Below are 23,221 nucleotides of genomic sequence, written 5' to 3'. Positions count from 1 at the left end.
GAGGTACACACTGTTTCACAGGGAAAAAAAAAGAAGCTAATGAAAGCAACATTGATAAAACACACAATTCTGCCTTTAGCCTATTCAGATTGTTCTGTTTTTCCCAGGTCAGCATAAGAAAGTGGAATGTTTGAGTACACAGCCACATTTTAGTGCATTATTTCCCCCCTCAGATACAAACCCACCCATTTTGCTGTCATATAAAACATTAAAGGACAGGAGGGGTAAGGAGAAGAAGTGGCATGTTGATTTTGCTCTGCAAGGAAGAAAGACTATTTCTCTCTAAACCAACACCAAAATCTCATCAGTTGAATGAAAAAGAAAAAATTCCTCATCAGGGGAGACCTGATCAAGTGTGCTCCCTGGAGAAATGCCTCCATTAATCCAACACCAGCCCTCAAAATTGCTTCATCTTTTGGGAGCTGACGTGGCCAAGTGCTGCTGCAACCCAGAACATCTGGATTTTGCTCCAGAGGGTTATTGAATAGGTCATTTAGAAGTTTATTGAAGTTATTTCATACCACAACCAATTTTTAAGCTCACATAAAAATCACCTTACACTGAATAGAGTTAGAGGTTCCTGGGGCAGCATTTCCCCCACTTTTTTTTTAAAAAAGAGAGGAAAAGGAGCCTAGGAACATGAATTGGGAAATCCCCATTAGTAATGCAGAGCAGCAGCTGCATGGGGATGTTGGCCACACTGGCCTTTCTGGAAGAGTTTGGCACCAATAAACTCACTTGTCTCATCTTTTCAGAATTAGTTCTAGCCACACTCATGCTCTTTAGATGGAATTTACTTGAAAGTTTACACAATTAATTGGGAGGTTTGTTTGTTGTACACACAGTAAAACAGGGCTGGCCAAGGTTAGTTGTTTTTGTCTAGATATTTTCTGCCATGCCAGGGGGTTCATTTCTCCAGTTATATGAAGCAGATTAGAAAGTCACCAATTTGGTTTCAAGAATTTTTGACCATCTCTTTGGTTTTCTTGCAAATCAAGATTTCCTGATTCATCTTCAAATCTGCATTTGCCAAGTTCACAAACCAAATCAATACTCAGGAAGGAAAACCTCCCAGAGGAACCAAAGCTTTAGATGTTCTTTCCAGAAGTTGTGTATATTTATATATGCACATACATGCTTTTCTCTGGGTTGTTTTTTTTCCTATTTTAACAACTCAAGGTGGGTTCAACAACACAAACAAAGTCAGTGGCAGCTCACAAACTGCCATGGCCTGGTGAGCATATAAAAGAAATGCAGGATCCATAAGGAGCCAGCCCATGAGAGGTAGCTTTCTAAATTAGGATGCTCACCACTAAAAAAAACCACGCAAAAAGCAGAAAAACACCCACTTGATAATTTTTTCCCCCTATACAGGTAAGAGTTTGAGCCCCATTCAGGCCAAAACATCTACAGATGGTCACCAACTGTTCTCCAAAAGTTTCTCCCCTTAACTTCTACCCATTTTAGTCCTCCTCCCACGGCTGATCTAGTTTGTTGTATGATACTCATTCAAGTTTTGTCCAGCTCAGAGGAAGCTGAAGGAGCATTTCAGTTTGTGTAATGTTTGATAAGTTTCCACCTGCAAACACAACATACAAACCAAAACAGCTTGTTTTAATATATCTGGTAAAACCAGAAATCACAATTATTGCCATTTGACATCTAGACAAGAATATATATTTCCATTTCTGAGGAAAAGCAAAGTTGCCCCCACACAAATCCAACTGTGCTGTTATTTGCAGGTAGATCTTCCAGGTGTCTAGATTATCAAAAAGGATAGAACAAGAACATGAACAAAATTACCAGAGATTGCCAAAAAGGTGGTCCTCCAATCACTGCCAGTAAATGCATGATTATTATGAAGATTTGCACTTCAGTCACATCAATTCTGATTAGGTACAAAAAGCCAAAAGAAAAAAAAGAAGCACAATTACTCAAAGCCATTTCAAGTCTGTTATTTGCAAGCTCAGCAGCTTCTCCTCTGTCATGCACAGGGTAAGAACTCCCCAAATACTGGGGCAAACTTCATAAATCATTTAGAAAGCCAAAAGATATTCTTTTAGTTTGATGGTTAAAATTAAGAGCCATGCTGGACTTTTATTTCACAGTGCAATAAAAACCCCTTTTGTCAAAAGGAACTTTCCACTGACCACTGCTGGTTGCAGAGATAAATATTCAGTTTTAACCTTGCCCACCAGAAAAAATAATGAAATAATTTCTTTAAGATGATAAAATTCAGGAAAGGTTTTTTTTTAATCCCTATTTTATTCCCTACCCTACTTTTTTCAGAAGAATGTTCTCTCTGAATAGCAGCAAACTTGGGAAAAAAAAAAAAACACCACCAAAAAAAAAAACAACCCACCAAACAAATCCCTGAGGAGCTTATGCAAATGTAAAGGGGGCAGTGAGCTGCAGAGCACACAGCTCAGCCTGGAAAATGCAGCAAGAAGAGAAACCACTTCTGGTTTTAACACAGCTGAGGTGTTTGGGAGAAGGACAAGGAGGAAAAGCTTAGAGAAAACACTGAATTCAAGACCTTCTCTTCAAGAGCATGTGGAAGTCTTAGAGTAGCAAGAGGGGAGAAGAGCTACACAAAGCAAATCCTAAAATACAAATGAAACAAGGAGGAGGGATTTGCTGGTGTATTATATGAAGCTGTATAACACAATCTCATGCTGGAGCACTACCAAAAATAGTCCCTGAAGTCAGTTTGAAATATTTCTGGCATATTCATTGTCTCTAACAATACAGTTCTACCTAAAAGACTCAAAACTGCTTCTTGCCTATGCATGTTGGAAAAATTCTGTTGATGTTATCAGAGTTGAGGTGTTTAGCCTGGAGAAGGCTCCAGGGAGACCTTAGAGCAGCTTCCAGTGCCTGAAGGGGCTCCAGGAAAGCTGGGGAGGGACTTGGGACAAGGGCAGGGAGGGATGGGATGAGGGGGAGGGATGAAAAGTGGGAGAGGGAGATTGAGGTTGGAGATGAGGAGGGAACTCTCTGGTGTGAGGGTGGTGAGAGGGTAATGAAAATGGGAGAGCATCAGAACCCAGGAAACATCCAGACTCTTGGAATATAATGGGAAAGTATAGCCAAAGTTGTCAGAAGGCTACAGAAGGTTCCAGTAAAAGACAGTTTAGAATCACAGAATGGTGAAGGTTGGAAGGGACCTTCAAGATCATCTAGACTCACTCCCTGCATGGGCAGGGACACCTCCCACCAGCCCACGCTGCTCCAAGCCCCATCCAACCTGCCCTTCAACACCCCCAGGGATGGGGCAGCCACAGCTTCCCTGGGCAACCTGGGCCACTGCCTTTCTGCCCTGGTGAAGAATTTCCCCCAATATCTAACCTAAATCTTCCTCTTTCAGTTTAAAACTATACCCATTGTCCTGTCACAGCCCCCTCTAAAAATTCCTCCCCCCCCAGTTTCCTGTAGGTGTCTTTGCTTTGTCAATTTTCTTTTCACCACATCAAGCATGGAGATATGGGAAACAAGAAATATCCTCAGGGGTCCTCCTTTATTCTGATTTGTTCCCTATCAATCCTGCAATGTAATCAGAACCAGCTTGGGGAAAAATTTAATTTCCCCAAAGAGGAAAGCATGTCCTAAAAAAAAAATATCTGTATTTTCAGTCCTCATAACAAACAAGTTAAGCCTCTGAGCTATTCTGCAGGCACAAGTAAAAATGCTCAGTCATGCAAGAAAAGGGATACACAAAACACCTGATGAAATGCAAATTACTTCCTCCTAGCTTTTGAAATCAGCATGGAAATGTTCTCAGCTTGTCCAGCTGAGGAGGAGCTGAAGCAGCTCCATGAACCCACACAGGTTGAACAGGAATGTGTTTTAGCTTATTTTGCTACTTCTGTCAGTGACCTGAAAGAATAGAAACCAAGAAAGCTCCCAGCAGCAGTGACTAATAACCAGTTTGGGTAACTTAAGCTTAGAGTTTTGCTTGGACAGTAAAACAGGTTTCTTTTGGCAGCAGCAATCTTAATCATAGAATCATGGGATGGTTTGGAAGGGATCTGAAAGAGCATCCAGATCCAACCCCCTGCATGGGCAGAGACACCTCCCATCAGACCAGGCTGCTCAGAGGCCCATCATGCAAAAAAAAGAAGGTCATATACTTGGAAAAAAAAATAAAATAGATCACCAAAGACAAGGTATTCTGAAAGAAACTCTTCCACAGAACTGGGATTCCAGCAAATCCATGAAAGCAGTGCTTGGATTCAGGTTGGGGAGACAGCATTATCTTCTTTACACAGCTCTGCCACAACCTTTGCTCCATTGCCTGTACTCCTGCCCTCCCCAGCTCCAATAAAAAAGGCATCAGGCAGCTGGAAAGGGTTCAGCAAGGAACTGCATGTGTATTTGGTTAACAGCTCCTCCCTGACTTACTGTAAGAATCTCACATTCCAGAAAAAATAACTCTTCACTTTAATTCTACATACAGAGAAGATTTTTAACACTATAGGGCTCCTTAAGACAGAAGCAAAGACAAGTTAAAGAGAAACTACACACCTGAACTATCACCTAGAGTCAAGACTAAGTTCTTTATACCGTGGATGAAAAAAAATTGGGAACATCCCATAAAATCACTTGTAAAATATGCTCAACACCAGTTGAGTACATCCCTAAGGCTGGAATTCTCCAGTGATTTAGGTTTTTTTGCAGAATATCAGATGGTCACAACTCAGAGGCAGCTCCTTGAAGCCAGACCACAAAAGAGAACAACATTTGGAAAGAGGAGCTGGGTGAAAGGGAAAGGAGGCAAACTGTTCCTCTATTCATTTAATTTGAATTTCAAATGACTGTGCAACTACAGCATAAACTGGACTAAATCCAGGTTGCTGCTATAAGGAGCACTCATTACAGCCTCTCTAAAGATCAGCCACTTTCTTCCCCCCCCTTATGAGTCTCATTTTGTCCCTTGTGCCAGCTCTACAGCCTCATGTCAGCACCTGCATCAGGAAGTTGGCTTAGCTGAAGTGAAAAATGAGAGGTTCCTGTCCCAGTTTGCAGCATATCAGCTTTTCTTACCCATTTTGCACAGGCTCAGGAATGATGCAAAGCCCACAGACAGGGCAGTGGAAGGGCTTTGCTGCCTCCTTGGGCAGCTGAACAAGCCTATGTGAGTCAAGTGACCCTGCAGCTACAGACACAGGGAGCAAAAGGAATACATGGGAATGAGTTGAAGCTTCCAAATGTGACCCAAGTGGACTGCTGCCAGCCTTGGGGGAAGTCCTGACCAGCCCTTTAAATGCAACACAGTAAAAGAAAGTGAAAGAATGGAATTAGAAAGCAAAGCACCAATGGATTTGTCCAGAAAGATGCTGAGCAAAGGCAATGCACAGCACCACCTGGAAAGCATGAACGTGTCAGGCAGCCTTAGAGGACATTCATTCACTTTAATGATTAACTTATGTTTCAAGATAAAAGTGAGTTAGCAATAAAAAGACCTACAAATGGCCTCAGTCACCATGTTGTTTTAAACTCTGGTAGAACTGGGAAGGTACCTAATAAAGTGACAAGACAAAAGCAGGGCTACAAGGAAAGTGCTTGCTCAGTTTGGATATAAACTGATTAAAGCCTTAAGAGGAAAAAAAAAAGAATATATATATATAATCTTTAGTGGCCAGGGAAGTTGCTTACAAAGCAGGGTGATAACATTTCTGCATAAGTATTACAGAAATAGCACAATTTTTTTTTCCACACAAAGTTCCTTTGTGCAGTGAAGGGCCTCTTCCTATGATAAGGAGGGTAAAAACAACTGGAGCAGTGGATCATTTATCAATTAACAGCAGGAAAGTTTTTTTGGTTCAAAGATAGATACCACGAGGAGGAAAAACCCACAGCACTGGCGAATCAAAAGGGGGAAAAGCTTTAAGTGCTGCAGGACTCTCCCCATGTAATTACTGCACACAACCAGTAGCCTGGGATCACAAGCAGGCTGGAAGCAAAAAGGAAAGCAAAAATATTTCAAAGCAAGAAGAGAATCAGCCAGTTCAAAGGCTGATACTATTTTTTCCTTGTGTTTGTATTTATTTACTCATTTAAGTGCTAGAGTGGACATCTAAGAAAAAAAACAAATGGCAGGGGCAAGCAGCATGAATTCTGCAGCTTAAGGGGGTTTCTTAAAGCCTCTTAACTGGGATATTTTCAGCAATCACTCGAGCCACACTTCCCCTAACCTGACAGCTTTCTTGCCTGATGTTTCCTGACAAATTGAGTCATGTCAGCATTGCCCAAACAGTTTATGTTGCTGGGCTGATGAGGAGCCACGGAGCACAATGTGTGGTGGGTCCCTCATACCTGTGACATGGAGACAAAGAAACAAACTGTTTCCCCCAAGAGATGCCCTCGCTACAATAGATGGCGGTGAAGTTATTGTAACAGTTCCTCAGCAGACACAAAGCTGTCTAGCTCCAAAGAGTATTTCTTCAAATAAACCAGGGACTTTTTCATCTTTTGTAAAATAAACAGGAGGCCATGAATGGAGTTTTTAAGATCACTGGGAACATCCAGACAAAGACCAAGGAACAAAGACCAGACAAAAGCAACAAAGAACCCAGACTCAATAGCTGAACAAACTAAAAATGCCCAGACATAATATCTAATTGCAAGGCTGGGAAAAACATTGAAGATTACCCTGAAAAATACAGATCCTGCAGCAAATTGATGTTAGGAAAGAACAACTACCAGAAGCTCTGCAGAACAGAAGGAGGAAAGAGAACTAGGTCAGGCAATGTCCATGCCACACCAGCTACTTTAGTGAACTGAAGGGCTGCAAACAAGGATATCTAAGTATTTGAATTAGATCAAGTCAGGGAAGGATAAAAGTTGGGAGTTTTAAAAGCACATTCTATGCCTTACTCCCTGTCTGCCTAAATCCACAGGGCAGCAGAATGGCTGCAGAGCTTCCCAGGGCTTCCCTGTCCTTGCAGCAAGGGCTTCACTGCACACACTGCAACACCTTTCCCTTCACTAACCCACCTTCCTTGTCAGGACAAACTCCAGCACAGATCACTTGCTAGTTCCCAAACTATCTGTTCACTTTTCTGACAGAACAGATTCTCAGGAACATGATTTTAACATTTTCTTTCCTATTTCTCCAGTTCAATCATGAACATCTATATCTGCCATTTCTCAAGATGGTTGTGCTGAAATGCATTAAAGCTGCTCTGCTGTGGTCTCTGAAAACACAGCCAAGTGGGAGGTAAAACATCACAAGCAAAAGTCACATTAGAGCAGGACAAACACTGAGGAGTGACACTGCAGAGCTGCAGGAAGAGGGATACAGGCACGAAGCTGCCTAGAAATCCACACACATTTACATTTACAGTAAACCTGCTTGAACCTGATTCCCCAAAACCTTTCTTTTCCATTATTCAAAGCCTGCGGGTTCTTGTAAATAACTTCTCCACAGGCTAAAGACATAAGCAAACTTCATTAACAATTTAAGACATTATCTTTCCCTTCCTTGATGAATAAAAAGCCTTTTGCCCAACAAATGCAAGGACAAGGTTGGATTGTAAGCTGTTTCACTTCATGTTTTGCCAAATCATGTGGTATTTTCAAGATAGGACTGTTAGTTGCACCCACCTTCTCACTACAAAATGCTGATCACATGAAGCAGCTGCCAGATGGAAAAAAAGAAGCATGAATTTCTATTTCCTGTAGCTCAACCATCTCAGAGATGGTGCTATAAAGACTGAAATTTAAAAAATCTATACCTCAAGCAGGGTAAGATAAGCATGTTGGTTTCTGGATTCTGAGTGACTTAGAGGAACAGCATCTTTGCTTCTTAGTTAAGACTAAAAATAGAGGCCAGAAGGCATCTGGAACTACATATGTAAGAATTTAGATAAGATTAAGTCTAAGCTCTGGAACCCTCAGCACAGGAAAGGCATAGAGCTGTTGGAGAGACTCCAGAGGAGCCACAGAGATGATGGGAGGGCTGGAGCAGCTCTGGAGCCAGGCTGGGAGTGTTGAGATGTTCAGCCTGGAGAAGAGAAGGCACCAGGGAGACCTTAGAGCACCTTCCAGTGCCTGAAGGGGCTCCAGGAAAGCTGGGGAGGGACTTTTCATCAGCAAAGACAGTGATAGGACAAGGGTGACGGTTTTAACAGACAGAGGGGAGATTTATGTTGGACATCAGGAAGAAATTTTTCCCCATGATGGTAATAAGGCAATGGCACAGGATGCCAAGGATGCCTGTGCCCCCTGGATGGACAGGTGTTCAAGGGCAGGTTGGATGAGGCTTGTGCAGCCTGGTCTGCTGGGAAGTATCTCTGCTCAGAGCAGGGAGGTTGGAACCTGATGATCTTTAAGATCCCTTCCAATCTTCACCATTCTGTGAGTCTAAGATTTTATCTTGTAATTCAGTATGTCTAAAGACTGCTTAAAATCTGCATACATGAGGGAACTGGTCACCAACAAACACTTGGCATTCTGTTACTGGGCAAGTGCCAAAGTGCTCACTGCACACACCAGTCCTAACAACCACTGCATTTATTTGTAAAACAAATGTCCTCTTGAATGGCAAAGGCAACCTTTTCAGGGGTGGAGACTATGGGTGGGGTCTACAGACTGGCATCTCCATCAGCTCTAGGTCACCTGTGCAGAGACTCAGATCTCCATCCTCTCTGCCCCAGGAGATGGCAAATTCCTATCATAGACTCAAAGTCACGGAATGGTTTGGGTGTGAAGGGACCTTAAAGATCATCTAGATTCAACCCCCTGCATGGGCAGTGACACCTCCCACCAGATCAGGTTGCTCAAGGCTCCATCTATTTTGTCCTCAACCACTGTGAAAAACTCACTTTCTTTACAGAATCTGAGTTGCTTCCTCTCTCATAACCCATCACACCAAGGGGTGATTTGGGAAGTCTCTGAATTTTTCAGTACTAAGGGATTATTTTTTTCACCCAAAGTGTCTTCATGGGCAGAATCAGAAAACACTGTTACCACAAGAGGCTAAAAATCTTGATTAAAATCTTCCTTCCTTCAAGTTACTGCTTGCTGCCTCACCATTTCCTGGCACTAAGTATTTCCAGCCTTTCATAGACTGTCAACAAGGTATTTAAAAAATTACATATTCTTCAGAGCAGCCAAACTGGCACTTGGTTTCCAACTCTCAGATGCAGCCAGTGGGTGTGACACACACCATGATTTAGCAGATTGCTGATATTACTGGATCTAAAGCAGAGCTGGTAATTAAAGACTCTTTGCAAGCAGAGATTTTGTTGAACCATTACCTGAAAAACCAAAAGAACAAGAAAATCTGCACCTGTGCAAGTTTAACGAAGGGTATGTCAACAAACCACACCAAAAGTGGTCAGTTCTCTTTAAAATCTGATGTAGTTTCAAGGCTGTCAAAAAGTCTTTCTTATATCATCAAGTATTTCAAGGGAAACTCCTGGTTAATAATCCAGGAGCCATGAGAAATTTCAATGAACTCAACTTACTTTTAATGACACCATCTTATTGAGGGGTGGAAAACATCTCCAATCTGGACACACTGCATTAAAAGAGCTGAAATAAGGAAGAGAAAGTCCTTTCCAATGAGTAGTAAACCAGAGAGGGGAAGGATATATTTAGCACAGACATAAGGAGAAGCACTCTGAAAATAAAGACAACCAGGAAATCAAGTTACTGAATGATGAAGCTACAAACACAGTTAAGTGACTACTGGGATGAAGTGGCAAGAGTTCAAACCAGGCATTTTTAACCAGCAACTCGTGACTTTCTAAGCTACCGCACAGCTCCCTGAGCTCACCAAGAAATTCTCTTTTCTGGTGGGAAGGTATTTTAACAGCAACAACAAAATTCTCCAACTTTCTGAAGCAGTTCCAACAAAATTTCTCTTCACCCAGATATACAGAGCTGCTTCCACAACCCTTGTTACCTTTTAGGTGATGCCAGAACTATGGCAAAAAATAAAACTAAGATGTTGCCAGCAAACTTTTCTGTTCAACAAAGTTCTCAAGTAAAACATGTTTTCCAAAAAGTTTCTTTGCAGTTAGGTCAGATTTTTACTACTTGTTGATACTTCACGAACATTTTTTTTTTTATCCCTCACACCTTCAAGCACTTGTGAAATACACTCAGAAAGGGGTTTTTTCCACTGATGATGTGCATGACAAAGGTGCTGTCTCTGCTCAGCCCATGCCATTGCTTGCCAGGTAGCATGAATGTTGGGTTTTACCGTGTAGTTCCAGAACCAGGGCCCCAGAGTTCCTGTGAGAAGCTGCAGGGCTATTGTACAGAGCACAGACTCTGTAACATCAAATCTACATGCAAGGGAAAGAAACATTTCAAAACATTTTCCTGAGCACTTTGGTGAAGTGGAGCCATTAAACCAGATCTTCAGTCACGGTGTAAAGAGCTAAATCCAAACAACTACTGCGCAGCACGGAGGTAATTTAAAGGGGGAGGTCAGAGGAAATGAATTAACAACCACAAGAAAAAGGAAAGTATTAATGAGTTAACTAAAATGTTGTAACCGACCCAGAATTTCAGACATTCGAAGCTCTATTCAGAGCTTCCACAATTCACAGTACCTTCCCCCCACCCCTGTGGGCAAACAATCATCAGTGTGTGCAGGAGGAAATGAAATTAAATTCCTTGCTCAAATTGACAGTAAATAAAATCCATAATCCTAAACTTCAGGACCTTTCAACCCCCCTACCCCATTGTCCTATTTCCAAGTGACACTGAATATATGAAGATGCTACTGGATATTTTTTTGTGGAGCACAGACTTCACCTTCCATTTGCCACCTCTAAGGGAAAGCAAGGAATGACACCTCCCTGCTCACACAGCTCCTCAAATGATGCTAAAAGCCAAGAGAGCTCTGGAGCCCTTTTTGGTGGCAACCAAAAATCTGTTCTGGATACATTTATTTTTCATCCCCGACTGCAAGAGATGAAAAAAACATGCAGCATCCAGCAGAGACACAACTACCACATGGGCTTTTTATGGAGAAAATTATTTACATTTGCATTTTTAACTAAAATATTTTTAAGTGTGAGCTAACTAAAATGACATCAAACCATCCAGTCTGAAAAAAATAAATAAATATTTCAGCAATAACAGATTCAGCCACAGCAGAGATCCTGTTTATTGCAGTGCTTATCAGAGCATGCCTGGAGCAGAAGCATGTAGCCTGCCATCCAGCTGATTAAAAAGGTCCCTCAGAGAAACAAAGTTCATCCTGCTGGCTCTGAGAGAGCTTGGGAATTGCAAAATGGATGAGCAGGCCTGTGCCTGGTGAGAAGGTACAGTGAATTTCAGTCTGATAAGCATTCTCAGTCTAATGAGCACAGCACATAATACAGTCAGAAAAAGGTGTCATTTGGTGGTTTAGGGCTCACAGAAGAGTCACACAACTAAACCTGGGACTTCAGGACAGCTGGAGCTTCTCCTTTTTTTCCTATGCTACTCTAAGTGATATTTGTAATTCAGACAGATTCATTTTTTAAACATGATCCAGGAAAACTTAAAAGAGGGGGCCATCAACCTCAGCATGTGCTTAACTCTACTTAGATGTTGGCAGTGACAAGTTTTATTTTGTGTGTTGTCTGCTCTGATGAGCTCCCTTATCAAGTTGGTGAGAGTCTTGAGCCAATTAACAGACAATTGATTAGTCATGCAGCCAGAATATCCTCTTGTCAGTGCTAATGTTTTGAGCATATTCCAGAGGAAATTCTTTAAAGGTCCCAATTGATTAAATGAGCCATTGGGCTTGAAGAAGGCCACCACTGAATCAAGTCTTGGAGTTCAGAGGGAGCTGCAGGGAATTCTTTCCTTGTCCAGAACAGTGAACCAAAGTGATTTAATTCAAAGTTGAGAGATTTCCTGAGAAAGTGAACCAACCAAGAACAACAGGAAACAGATACACTGGAGATTGCTCTGAAATCAAGTCAATCACAACCAGTGCAGCTGATCTGACACAGCTTTGCTTTAATACTGTGTGAAACTAAGGGGAAGGGGGTGTATTTCTGTACCATCCTCCTCCCCGACACACACAACTCCCTGTGACCCTTCCATGTAGCAAAACACAGACAAGAAAAACACTCTTGCCTCATCAAAACACAGAAGCTTTGGGGCTGGGAAGCTCAGGGGAATGTGTCTGCTGGTTAATACTCTGTGCAGCAACACTCTGGCCCGAGAAATGATGATTCTTCCATCTGCCTTATCCCTATCTACTGAGCGTGCAAGTGGGATTACTCAGTGAACTACAACTCTGAGCATGAGACAAAGGATTGTTTTCTTAAGGGAACCACTGCAGCAAGAGAAGAACGTTCATCAGCAAAACAGAGGGGGGGAAAAAAAGGCTAGAAGTCACATGCTAGAAATCCAAAAGCATAGATTTAAAGGTTATTATGGAGCTGAGTTTTAACTCATTCCAACCCTGCATTTTACTTGGATCTGATAAAATAAATAGCATGAATAAAGCAAAGCACACAGAAGAAAGCAAAGCATAAGTGAATTAGAAGTATTTTCAGCTACAGGAAATTAATCTTGATGCTGAAGTAATATTAAAAATAAGCCAGAAGCTCTTCTCCTTTCTTGGTTGTAATACACTTAAGAGTGATATGCAATTGGTTTCCTTTTGCTGCTCACTAAGGTAGATTAAAAGTAGTAACAAGGTCAGATAATGAGGAGAAGCACCTTGTTGAAGCTCAGTTGTGCAGAGCACTAAGAACATCTCTCAGTGACAAAGGCAGAAAGAGCAGCAGCATCTCTGCACACAACAGCCTGGTTCCTGGTTTGCAACACTGCTATGGGACTTGTGAGAGGGAAAGGAGGAGGGCCCTGATGTGAAAAAACACCCCTCACCATTTACACCAGCCCTCAGCAATTTCAGCTGTATGGATTTCTGCTGTAGAAGGCATCTAGACATATTTACAGGACACACAGCAAGCATTAGAAATGTGCTGGCAGGAGGCAGGGAGTGACTGGAGACCCCAGAAAAAGGGCAGGTTGCCCACAGCAAACCAAGCACCCTCCACAAAGACACTCCAGGATCCACTTTTGACAAGTGCAGAGAAACTAATTCACCCCCTGACACCAAGAGAGACTCTGAGCTTCCAACTTTCCTCCTACCAATAACCAAAGTGTTCAAGTTCTTCAAGAAGTGTCGAAAAAAACCTCAGAAAATGGAAAGTTTTAATCCCCATAATGATGGAGATTACTGCCTTATCTCCTGCTCTAATCCTCAGATCCTGAAGCTGTTGCCAGGAGCAAGGACTCAATGTGCTAAACTTTGACTTGGAAAGCTCCCAACTCTGTGTTTTGATATTTGGTGTGAATCGTCTACACAAGACAACACAGCAGCTCCTTTTCTGCTGGCAGCTGAAGCAGCAGGCTTCATTTCAGCTGCTTTCTGAAACTCAGCCTCATTTATTACCCTCTCCTTTATACTTCAATGTAAAGTAGTGGCATTACTGGCAAGAAGGCTCAATTTAACTAAATGAACCTTCTTCCCTTCCTAAACCAACCCATTATCAAAAGGGTGCACACGTGCTTATGTACATAGTCATGTATGTTCCTCATGTACAACTGCTGCAGTGTCACTGAACAAGAATGTTCCCCCAAATTCTCCAACACTCCTCAATAATGGCTGTTTTGTTAGACAGCCTGAATTCCCTTGCTTTCTCTGGGGACTATTGTTCAAACAGTGAAGTAACATTTTTGACTTTGCGGTTGTGAGAAAGCTGGTAAGAACTGATCCTTCCTCTCAGTGTTTACTGACATGCCTTTATGAAGCATCCTTAGAAATCAATTTCCATCCAATTGTGTGCATACATATATATATATAATCATGGAATGGTTTGGGTTGGAAGGGACCTTAAAGATCATCTAGATCCAACCCCCTGCAAGGGCAGGGACACCTCTCACCAGACCAGGTTGCTCAGAGGCCCATCCAACCTGCCCATGAACACTTTAATATGTGCTCACATACCCCTGTAATTTCTATTACCAACTATCCATATTGCAATTAAGGCCCAGATAAACCAGATAATGCAACAACTCATAGAAGTTCTGGAGACCATGGGGCAGCAACACCCTCACATCTTTGGGAGGACCCTCACTAAGTGACCAACTTGGTTTTTAAAAATCCTATTTACCCCTTTCCCCAGGGGCCAAATGGACAAGGTCTTTACATGTCTGAAGACAACATTCAAGTTCAGGTCAGAGCCCAGCTCAAACCTGACAAACAGCTCTGCTGCACTTCCAACCAGTCTAGATTTGAGACAGCTCCTGTAGAGTCAGCCTGTCTGTGCAGTGACCTTGGGAGGTCAGATACAGCACGGGACCTGCTCAGACACAGCCACCTCCCACCTCACTGCCTGCAGCCAGGACAGGGAGCAGGGACAGTGTTGAATCCAAGTGGAATAAATTTGGAACTGGAAGAACCAGAGCTAGTAATCACTACTGGGGCCCTAGGAAAGTTGGAAGGGACTTGTAGTGAGAGAAAAGGTAATGGTTTCAATCTGGAGGAGGGGAGATTCAGGGGGACAATGGGAGGAAATGTTTAGTGTGAGGGTTGAGACCCTGGCCCAGGTTGCCCAGGGAAGCTGTGGCTGCCCCATCCCTGGCAGTGTTGAAGGGCAGGTTGGATGGGGCTTGGAGCAGCCTGGGCTGGTGGGAGGTGTCCCTGCCCATGCAGAGGGTTGGATCCAGATCATCTTTAAAGTCCATTCCAACTCAAACCAGTCTGGGATTCTATGATTCTAACTGGGCTCCAGCAAATTCCTTCCAGGGTTTGTGCACCAAACTCCCTAATGCTTCTGGTTTCTGCAGCCTGTTCCTAAAATACCAGATCAGCTCCCACTCAGCCAGTCCATCAGGGCTTGCAGTTTGACTTCTGTGACGTGCAGAAGAAAACTGCACTGTTTCCAAACCAGAGATGGCCCAGTTATGGCAAAGCTGCCCCTGTAGGACTAAACCTGAAACAAAGCTTACCCTGTACAGCAGCACAGCAAGTCCACAATCCAGATAAACCAGTTACTGTGCTGAAAAAACAGGTGAGGAGAACTAAGTAATCATCTGGAGTGCTTCAATATTTTTTCCTACAATTCAGAATCACCTTCTTGTTCCTTCAAAAGTGCACTACATTCCTATAAGCACATTCCAGGTCAGGTGTTTGTTTTTAAACAACATTTCTGCACCAAACTGTTCCCTGCTGCCTTTGCTCTGTTGATGTTCCTATAGTGACTCTTACTGTAGCCAACCCATCTTGCTTTGAGACACTTCCTTCTTCCTCCCAGGGAATTTTTAAGCAATGCTGACCTCTAGCTATTTTTTCGAGCTATTTAACCAACTCCAGTTTGCTTTTTGAAAGCTCTTTATCAGCTGCCAACATCTAATTAAATTATATGATCATTTAAAGATGGAGACAGATCAGTGAGACCTCACTGTCTCAGTGGATTAGTCAGAAAACCTGGAATAGTGCAGCAACTTCCCTCAGGTGTCAGGGGGAAGGAGAAGCAGCAGCACAGTTGATGTTCTCAGTAATTGGGCACAATTACACTAAGTTTTCCTACTCTACCTGTCATATTCTGTAGGAATAGGTGAACACTCCCACTTGCAGAAGGAGCCTGACACAAAGTGCCCTCTGCGGAGCTCCAGGGAGTGGTCAAGGCTGCTACAGTGACAGCACATGGGAATCAGACATTCTGTTCCACAAGAACACTTCATTAAACTTTTTTTTAAAAAATAAGAATTTTTTTCAGCACACAAAGTTTACTGTTCATTTAACTGCTGAAGCTTGAGCTGTAAGGAGTAAAATATCAATTGTGCCCTTTAGGTCTCTGCTGCTCTTCTCTGAACCACTTCAATTTGCTTATTGAGTTGCTCTCTCTAATGAAATAGAATTTCTGGGCCATAATCTCATCACAGAAGCACAGTAAGTGATAAACAACTGCCTGCTCTTTCCTGCTCCTTTGGAATGGAAAGGCAAGGTCAAAATGCTGACACTCTTCCCAAAGCATCCCTACTTTCCCCAGCCCTCTGAGTGTATTTTTGACATAGATACAAAGCAGGATACATAGACAAGGAAAAGGTACTGTGCATTAAAACCTTTTTGGCTCCTTTTAGCAGCTGTCTCCAATTCCACTTATTCAGGAGTAAGAATATCTAAGCCTGTGCACTTCAAGCAATCTGAAAGGATAAATAAAACATAGGCTATTTTTCAGTCCTATGATTAGTAAAATGAAAGCTTCAGAAAAAAAACCCAAACTAGTATCAGACAACAAGAATCAATTAACTGGATGAATAACCTCAGTTTTTGCCACAGAAATGAACACCAGCTTTTGCCAGGCTATTAACCTTGTGATACGGGGCAAATGAAACTAATGTGTTTATTATGAAGTGCTGTCTTATCTAAATTAATGATACACACATTTGGGTACTTCTTGTCTTCCCTAAATTAGCTACATACTGATGGATGATCAGATGCTCATAATATTAAAGCCATGTAGAACAATCTTACCTGATACAAAATGCTGTCACCAAGATCACAGAACTGTTCTGGCTGGAAAAGACCTTTAAGATCATGGAGTCCAACCAGAAAAAAATTACACAAACTCCTCACAAACACAAGAAGCAACAGTTCCAGTCTGTGCCAGGGGCAACATATAAGTTGGTTGGGAGCACAAAGGAAAATTGAGGGGGTTTGATATTTGTAGAGTCAAGCACATGCCAAGGTTTTGATCAATAAGAGTAAAAACTTCAATGATTAGGGCCCTATACATTTGAAATGGAGCTAAAAACATTCATGATTGATACTTTCAGTAAAGCACAAAAGGAAGAAGCCTGAGACAGTATAAGATTTGAGCCTAATACCTTAAAGATTTAACTACCACAGAATTGACTGAACTAATCCTACCCTCTCTGGTATAGTCAGGATTAGAATAAGGATCTAGATTTTATTTTCTTCCTCCAACAGACACTGAGAACTGCTCCAGGTTTAGCAGGATCTGGGTACCCACAGATCAATAACAGACTGTAATTAAACACTGCCCCTTGTAGCATTGTTTCAGAATCCCCCACACACTAAGGGCAAGTTTCAGAGGTTTCCAGGTGCAAAACCATTTTGCAGTTTGTTTACTTGAAACATCTGTTAAATCTCTGAATGCAAACAGAATAAACACACATTTCCACATTAAGGGCAGTAAATCCCACAGCTCACTGGGTCCTTGTGTTCTGTTTCCCCACCTACCCTCAGCCAGCAGTAAACAGGACTTTAACTGTGGACTTTCCTGCAATTTTGGTGCCATTACTGACAGAACCACAGTTTACACTAACTGAAAGGGGTTGGGAACTTCAAGTTGTAGGCACAAAGTCAATTAATAACCATAACTCTTAACATATAGTGTAACAGTGAAGATTAAACTTACATCAAAAGTCAAGCAAGATCAAAAGAACATTGAACACTAAAGCCAGACTGCCACCATCTGACAAAAGCATTCAATTCTTGGGATGAAACCCAAGGTACTTATTTATTACATCAGAAACTCCTAATTCACATGACAAAAGGATATTTTCCCACCCCTAAAACAAGCTAAGTAACTTTCAGTATTAATTACAGCTCCAGCTGCCACAAGCTCTAAGTGTGTATATATGAATATCAACAATTGAATATGAATATCAACAGTTTACTACTGGTCTAAAGGGCAGAACTACGAGCATATAAAGTGTAACTAGAGAGGAAAGCAGCCTAACTTTCAGTTTTCTTGTCAGCCAAGGTACTTACATGCCAAAGCGCAGGGTTCCAGAGACGTACGTCTGCCAGTGCGCGCAGTAAAACATGAACGTTCCAGCAAAACAACAAAAGAACATCCAGTCAGGATTCGTTCCCAGCTGCACAGCAATACAAGTTCCCAAAACCACAAAGACTGCAGAAGAAAATCAGTCACATAATAAAAAGATAAAGTGCGGGCGTGTGGAAAGATCCTTACCAGAAACAAAGCTAACAGAAGGGCCCAGAGAAGGAGACAGCGCGGAGGTGTCCTGGTGTGGTTTATTTCACAGACAGAAGAGATCAACACTCGCATTTTTAAAAAGTACAGACTGTAAAATGTGTATTTAAACTCAAATCAGTTTTCAGAGGTCCTCAGTATTGGGGGTTTCTTAGTCTCCTACATTTTAATTCAGCTTAATGGGATTAGACATCAAGAGACTTGAGCCATTTATGCCACTGCAGCGCGTGGCCAGAGCGTGGGGCTTTTCTCACAAACCCAAGATTTGCTGCACATATTTCTTCCCCACTCTCTCAATTTTTATGACACCAGTAAGAAAAAAAAATACAAGTTTTGTCATGCAGGATTCATGCTTTCTCACCACCCTCCCTTTAAATACACAAATTGGATAAAGCATTCATCAAAATTTAAAGCAAAACAGCTTAAGAACTTAAGTCATCACAAGCACCTGATAGTTCTTTCACAATGAGGTTAAACTTCATGAACTCTGCCTACCCAGGAGCTCATCTTGCTGATTCTGATCTCAAACTCAGCTTTCTACCACCCCATTTTTTAGGCTTCATAACTGTCTTGCAATTGCTCTCTATAGATTCAACCTCAACTAATATAAAAGAGCACTCTGATAAGTTCTTCCAGAGTTGTTTTTAGAACCCAGACGCTGCTGAAGCACACACAGAAGACACTGATTTAGACACATGCTTAATTACTTTCTTTCAGTGTAATACAAGAGCAGATATTCAGCTGATCAAGGTACTGTCTACAGAAAGGAGATTGACTGAAAAGCTATATCAGATGTCCTCTTCTTCAATAAAGAAGCATTTGTCTGTCTTCCAGATTTGATCCCTGAAACAGAGTAATTTAATCCTCATATTTCAATGAAAAATAACAATACCTGTGGAAAGGGAATCACAGCCATGATCAAAAAGTTCTCCTAATGGAGTACTGCTATTTGTTCTTCTTGCTTGTTTTCCATCTATAGCATCCAGAGACTGGTAGATGAAAAGGCCACAAGCACAAGCAATGTATGCCCAGGGAGGTGCCTAAGAAAGAAACAGTTAGTGAGAGTAAAAGCTTTTTTAAACCTTAAAAAGCTCTAAGTTACACTCTCCAACACCTGTTTTCCATTTGCACACACTTCCCCATCATGGACCTTTCAGTAGCTGCTGCTTGCAGGGTCAGGCAGAGGGGGGGAATAGAACAGTGGCAAGAATTCCTGGCTTAGATGAAGGGGCAGAGCCTATTTATTAAAGCAGGAAGCTGCACTGGACACCTGAATAAAATTCTAGCACTACATCTACAAAGCAGTGCAGAGTGAACTTCTTATTGCTTCTCTCCTGCAGGGGTAGGTATAAGTTGCCCAAGGGATTTAGAAACTGGAAAACTTCCTTAGCTCCCAAAATGTGTCTCAAACACCCAAAAGGTGTCAGAGGTGTCATGTTCTACAGCACCACCAGGCACAGGGGATCTGTGGTGGCACCTCAGAACTGTGTCGCTGCAAAGTGCTGAGACCTCCAGAGTTCAAGTTCAGCCCATCCATTTCCTGAGAGCATTTCCAGTGCCCTGCAGCACAGCATCTCCACCAGCTGCTTTTTCTATCACCAGCTAACAGCAGCTTTGCCCAATCTGTCTTAATAACCCTTAATATTCTTTTGCTGCATGGCAATTTATTACCACAGAAACACAAGTGACACCAAACCCCTGCTAGACCAAACACTGCAATTCAAGATCTGTCAGAATTTGAAGCATAAACCACTATTATCACAAAAGCCAGAGGGTTACCATTAGTCTGTCTCAGTTTACACATCCATAGAACTGGCATTTTTGGGTATTTTTCAACCTTCACATTTGACACACTCTGACAAATCACAGAATTATGGAATGGTTTGGGTGGGAAGGGACCTTCAAGATCATCTAGCTCCAATCCTCTGCATGGGCAGGGACACCTCCCACCAGCCCAGGTTGCTTCAAGCCCCATCCAACCTGCCCTTCAACACTGCCAGGGATGGGGCAGCCACAGCTTCCCTGGGCAACTTGGGCCAGGCTCTCTCCACCTTCAGAGCAAAGAATTTCCTCCTAACATCTCACCTATATCTTCCCTCCTCCAGTTTGAATCCATTCCCCCTTTTCATTTTCCCTTTCATTTTCCATTTACTTTTAATCAATGACAAAGTGGAGCTCTGTTTCACAGACCACACCAACATAGTCCAAACACAGCCAAGTATCTCAATTAAGTTGACCTGTGCCTCATAAAGCTCTGGACTCCACCTTCTTTTGGTCTACATGACCATGAGTAATTGGTAGCATGTCAGCTTAAGTACATTCTTTCTGCAGCTTGAACTGTTCCTGCTACTGCATCTCACCAAACAGTCCATTCTGCCTCCAAAGGTGACACCCTGCCCTGCTTTCAGCAATGTGCCCACACCAACCAGCACAGAAGAGAGGGAAGGGGGAAAAGGTGCCACCCAAAAGCAGAGGATCACAGTCAGACAAGGTTGTGATGCCACAGAACCCCATCCCATGAGGATATTTCTATTTCTTATTAACATATTTCACACGCAAGGCTTAAGTTATCTTTCAGTATCATCTAACTTCACCTCTATAAAATAAAATTGGACTGGTGCCTCTTCTTCTTGTCTCTAACACCACTTTCATTACCACTCTTGGTGCTTCCACACAGATACTACTTGTACCTCTATAAGATTTCACAGCTTCCTCTCTTATCCAAATATTTTTTTAAAAAAACAAAAATTCAGGTACCATCCCAATGCTCAGAGCTCTCCCAGCTGAGGCTCCCCCCATCCAGGCAGGCAGTAGAACTATTTCTATTTCATTTTCTTTTTGGCTTTGTAAACAACAGCTACATCCCCTGGGCTGCACCTTTCCCCAACAGGAAGAGACAAGTGAAAAAAGCAAAACTAAGACCAAGCTAGAAGGAAGAGACAATTCACAACCGAAAGCAACAGTGATTTGGGGTAAAAATGAAGAAAAGAAAAAAAACAAAGTAAACCTGTTTCTGGAATTTCAAAGCCCCACTTTTTTCCCTACTTCACACTAAAAAAGCACAAGCTCAGAGCTCCATCCCCCCTGCCAGGGCTACAGCACCATATGGCAAATGAGTCCAGGCTGGAAGCTGCCTCAGCAGAAAGTTATTTTTCAGCTGAAGTGAGAAACTCATTCACTTTGCACAAAGTAACCCTCAAACTCTTCAACATGCAAGTGTTTTAGCCCAGCAGGTTGCAGCTAATGCTGCACCTCTCATGCTCTGAGGGTTATTAACAGCCAAAATACAACTGTACTCTGAATTCTGCTCTGGTTCAGTGCCCTGTTCCAGCTGCTGAAACAGAGACAGGCTGAAGTCTATCACACTGGGTACCCCTGTAAAACTGGGATCAAACAGCAAGTTAAAAACCAAGTCACCCAGTGATGCCACAGTCTGACAAAGGAAGGGGCTGCTCCAGGTATCACTGCTCAAATTCCATATTCACTTTTAATCTTATATCTGCCAAACTCCACAGGTTACTGGAAGAGATCTGTTGGAACAGATAATTTCAGAGAGGCAAACATCCCCCTTCTAAATCATATGTGGAACACAGATGGGGAGTGTTGGATGTTTTAACCTACATAGGTTTATCTTAAGCTACAAAGGAGTTCAGGTGTCTTAACAGCTACAACTTGAGACACTCCCCAGCTCTTTGATACCTAATGCATTTTCTGTAACAAATTATTCCCTTTCTCAGTGCTTATAGATATGAGCAGCTTTTAAAATTCAACATTCAAGTGACAAAGCTTCTCCAGCCCATAAAAATGGAAGTTCAAGAGCCTTGAAAGGCAGTTCTCATGAAAGCGAAACTAGTAACTCAAAGTTCCATGTAAAGACTTGTGTTCCCCTGAAAGCAAGAATTACAGAAACATAAGACAGTTCTCCCAAGGACAGATCAGGAGCTTTTAGTGCACTCAGAATAAACCTACTGACTTTTTATCCAGCCTTCTCCCAGCACAGACTCAGGCTGCTCAGGAAGAGAACTCTGTTCCCACAGTTCCCAGCACACTGTACCTATGGGCCTGATCTAAGCTGCCTGGGGACACCAACTGCCAGGGCCCACCCAGGATGAAGAAAGGTGCTCCTTCATTTTTATAAGCTGGGTTTAGTCACACCAGCCATGGAGGAAATAGCAGCCTTGATCTCCCAAAGCTGCATCATTGTGGAGCTCAGCCCCTGGTCAGAGCTCAGGTTCCTGGCTGTGTTGCAACTCTAGCTGGGTGCCCAGGCAGGCTCCGTGCTGCCAGCAGAGTCACCTTGCACTCCTGGTTGTGTGGTAACTCTAGACCAGAAAGCTGAAGGTGACTAACCCAGGCACAAGCAGGGAAAGTAAACAGGCAAGAACCCTGCGTGCCACACAAGACAACTGCAAATCCACTTCTTAACTGTCTGCACATCCACTCCAGCCATGTCAGGCTGCAGCTTCTGTGCAGCAGGTCCTTCACACTGCCACCACAGCAGCTATTTTGGTCCTAGAGCCTGTTTCACGAGGTGCACCTTGGCCAGAGGAACCACTGTTCCACTGAGCCAGCAGCATGTTAAGCCCAGCACTATATGTGCTCTTTTTGCACACCAGCACTCACACAGAGGCACACACACTGAAATAATTTAGCTTACAGGTGTGAGAACTGCAGGCTGGTCAAAGAGAAGCAGTTCTCCACAAAGAAGAGAACCCACCAGAGAACAGTGCCAGCTGCCACTTGCTCACAGCAACCACAAAGCAAGATCACCAAAGGTCCATAACTTACCTGTTCTGTAGCTGTTGGGCAGTAATACACTAGTAGCAGAGTTGTAAATATATTTATTAACAGTCCAATGATGGTGATCAGATTGGGGGCAATCCAGGCTGGAACTCTTCCAACTAACCATTCCCAGTAACCTTGCATTAAGGGTTCAAGCAGGGACCGTCCAGCACTCTGATACTTGTGCTCTTCTAACCGTTTCAGCTGGTGCTTTGACAGGGGAGGTGTGGGCAACTGAACCAGTTTGCTGAACACACAGCCAGTGGCTGGACCATGGCCACAGCCCGAGGGGGATTCCAGGTGGGATTCCCCACATCGCCTCTTGATGTTCCGATGCCCACTCATGGATTGGGAGGCCTCAGGGTTTTTATTTGGCAAGTAGCAGCTGTTACGGAGAATCATAAGATCCTGCAACATAAAAAGGGGGAGATATATTAAAGGTGAGG

General features: G+C 42.7%; 1 protein-coding gene across 1 annotated transcript in view; it reads right to left on the bottom strand.

Annotated features, from left to right (window-relative positions):
• Window positions 1-23,221, bottom strand: part of CEPT1 (choline/ethanolamine phosphotransferase 1) — a 31,865-nt gene extending 8,644 nt beyond the window's left edge. The window contains exons 1-4 of the mRNA XM_009994110.1: window positions 22,782-23,221; window positions 18,886-19,033; window positions 17,768-17,909; window positions 1,804-1,888 (exon numbers count right to left, since the gene is read on the bottom strand). Coding sequence (XP_009992412.1) covers window positions 1,804-1,888; window positions 17,768-17,909; window positions 18,886-19,033; window positions 22,782-23,192 — 786 coding nt within the window. The 5' untranslated portion in view covers window positions 23,193-23,221. The remainder of the gene's footprint in view (window positions 1-1,803; window positions 1,889-17,767; window positions 17,910-18,885; window positions 19,034-22,781) is intronic.

The sequence above is a fragment of the Chaetura pelagica genome, unplaced genomic scaffold (assembly GCF_000747805.2).
Source record: "Chaetura pelagica isolate M959 unplaced genomic scaffold, ChaPel_1.0 scaffold470, whole genome shotgun sequence".
NCBI lineage: Eukaryota > Metazoa > Chordata > Aves > Apodiformes > Apodidae > Chaetura > Chaetura pelagica.
Note: the sequence above shows the minus strand (reverse complement) of the source record. Positions and strands in the feature narration are given on the sequence as shown.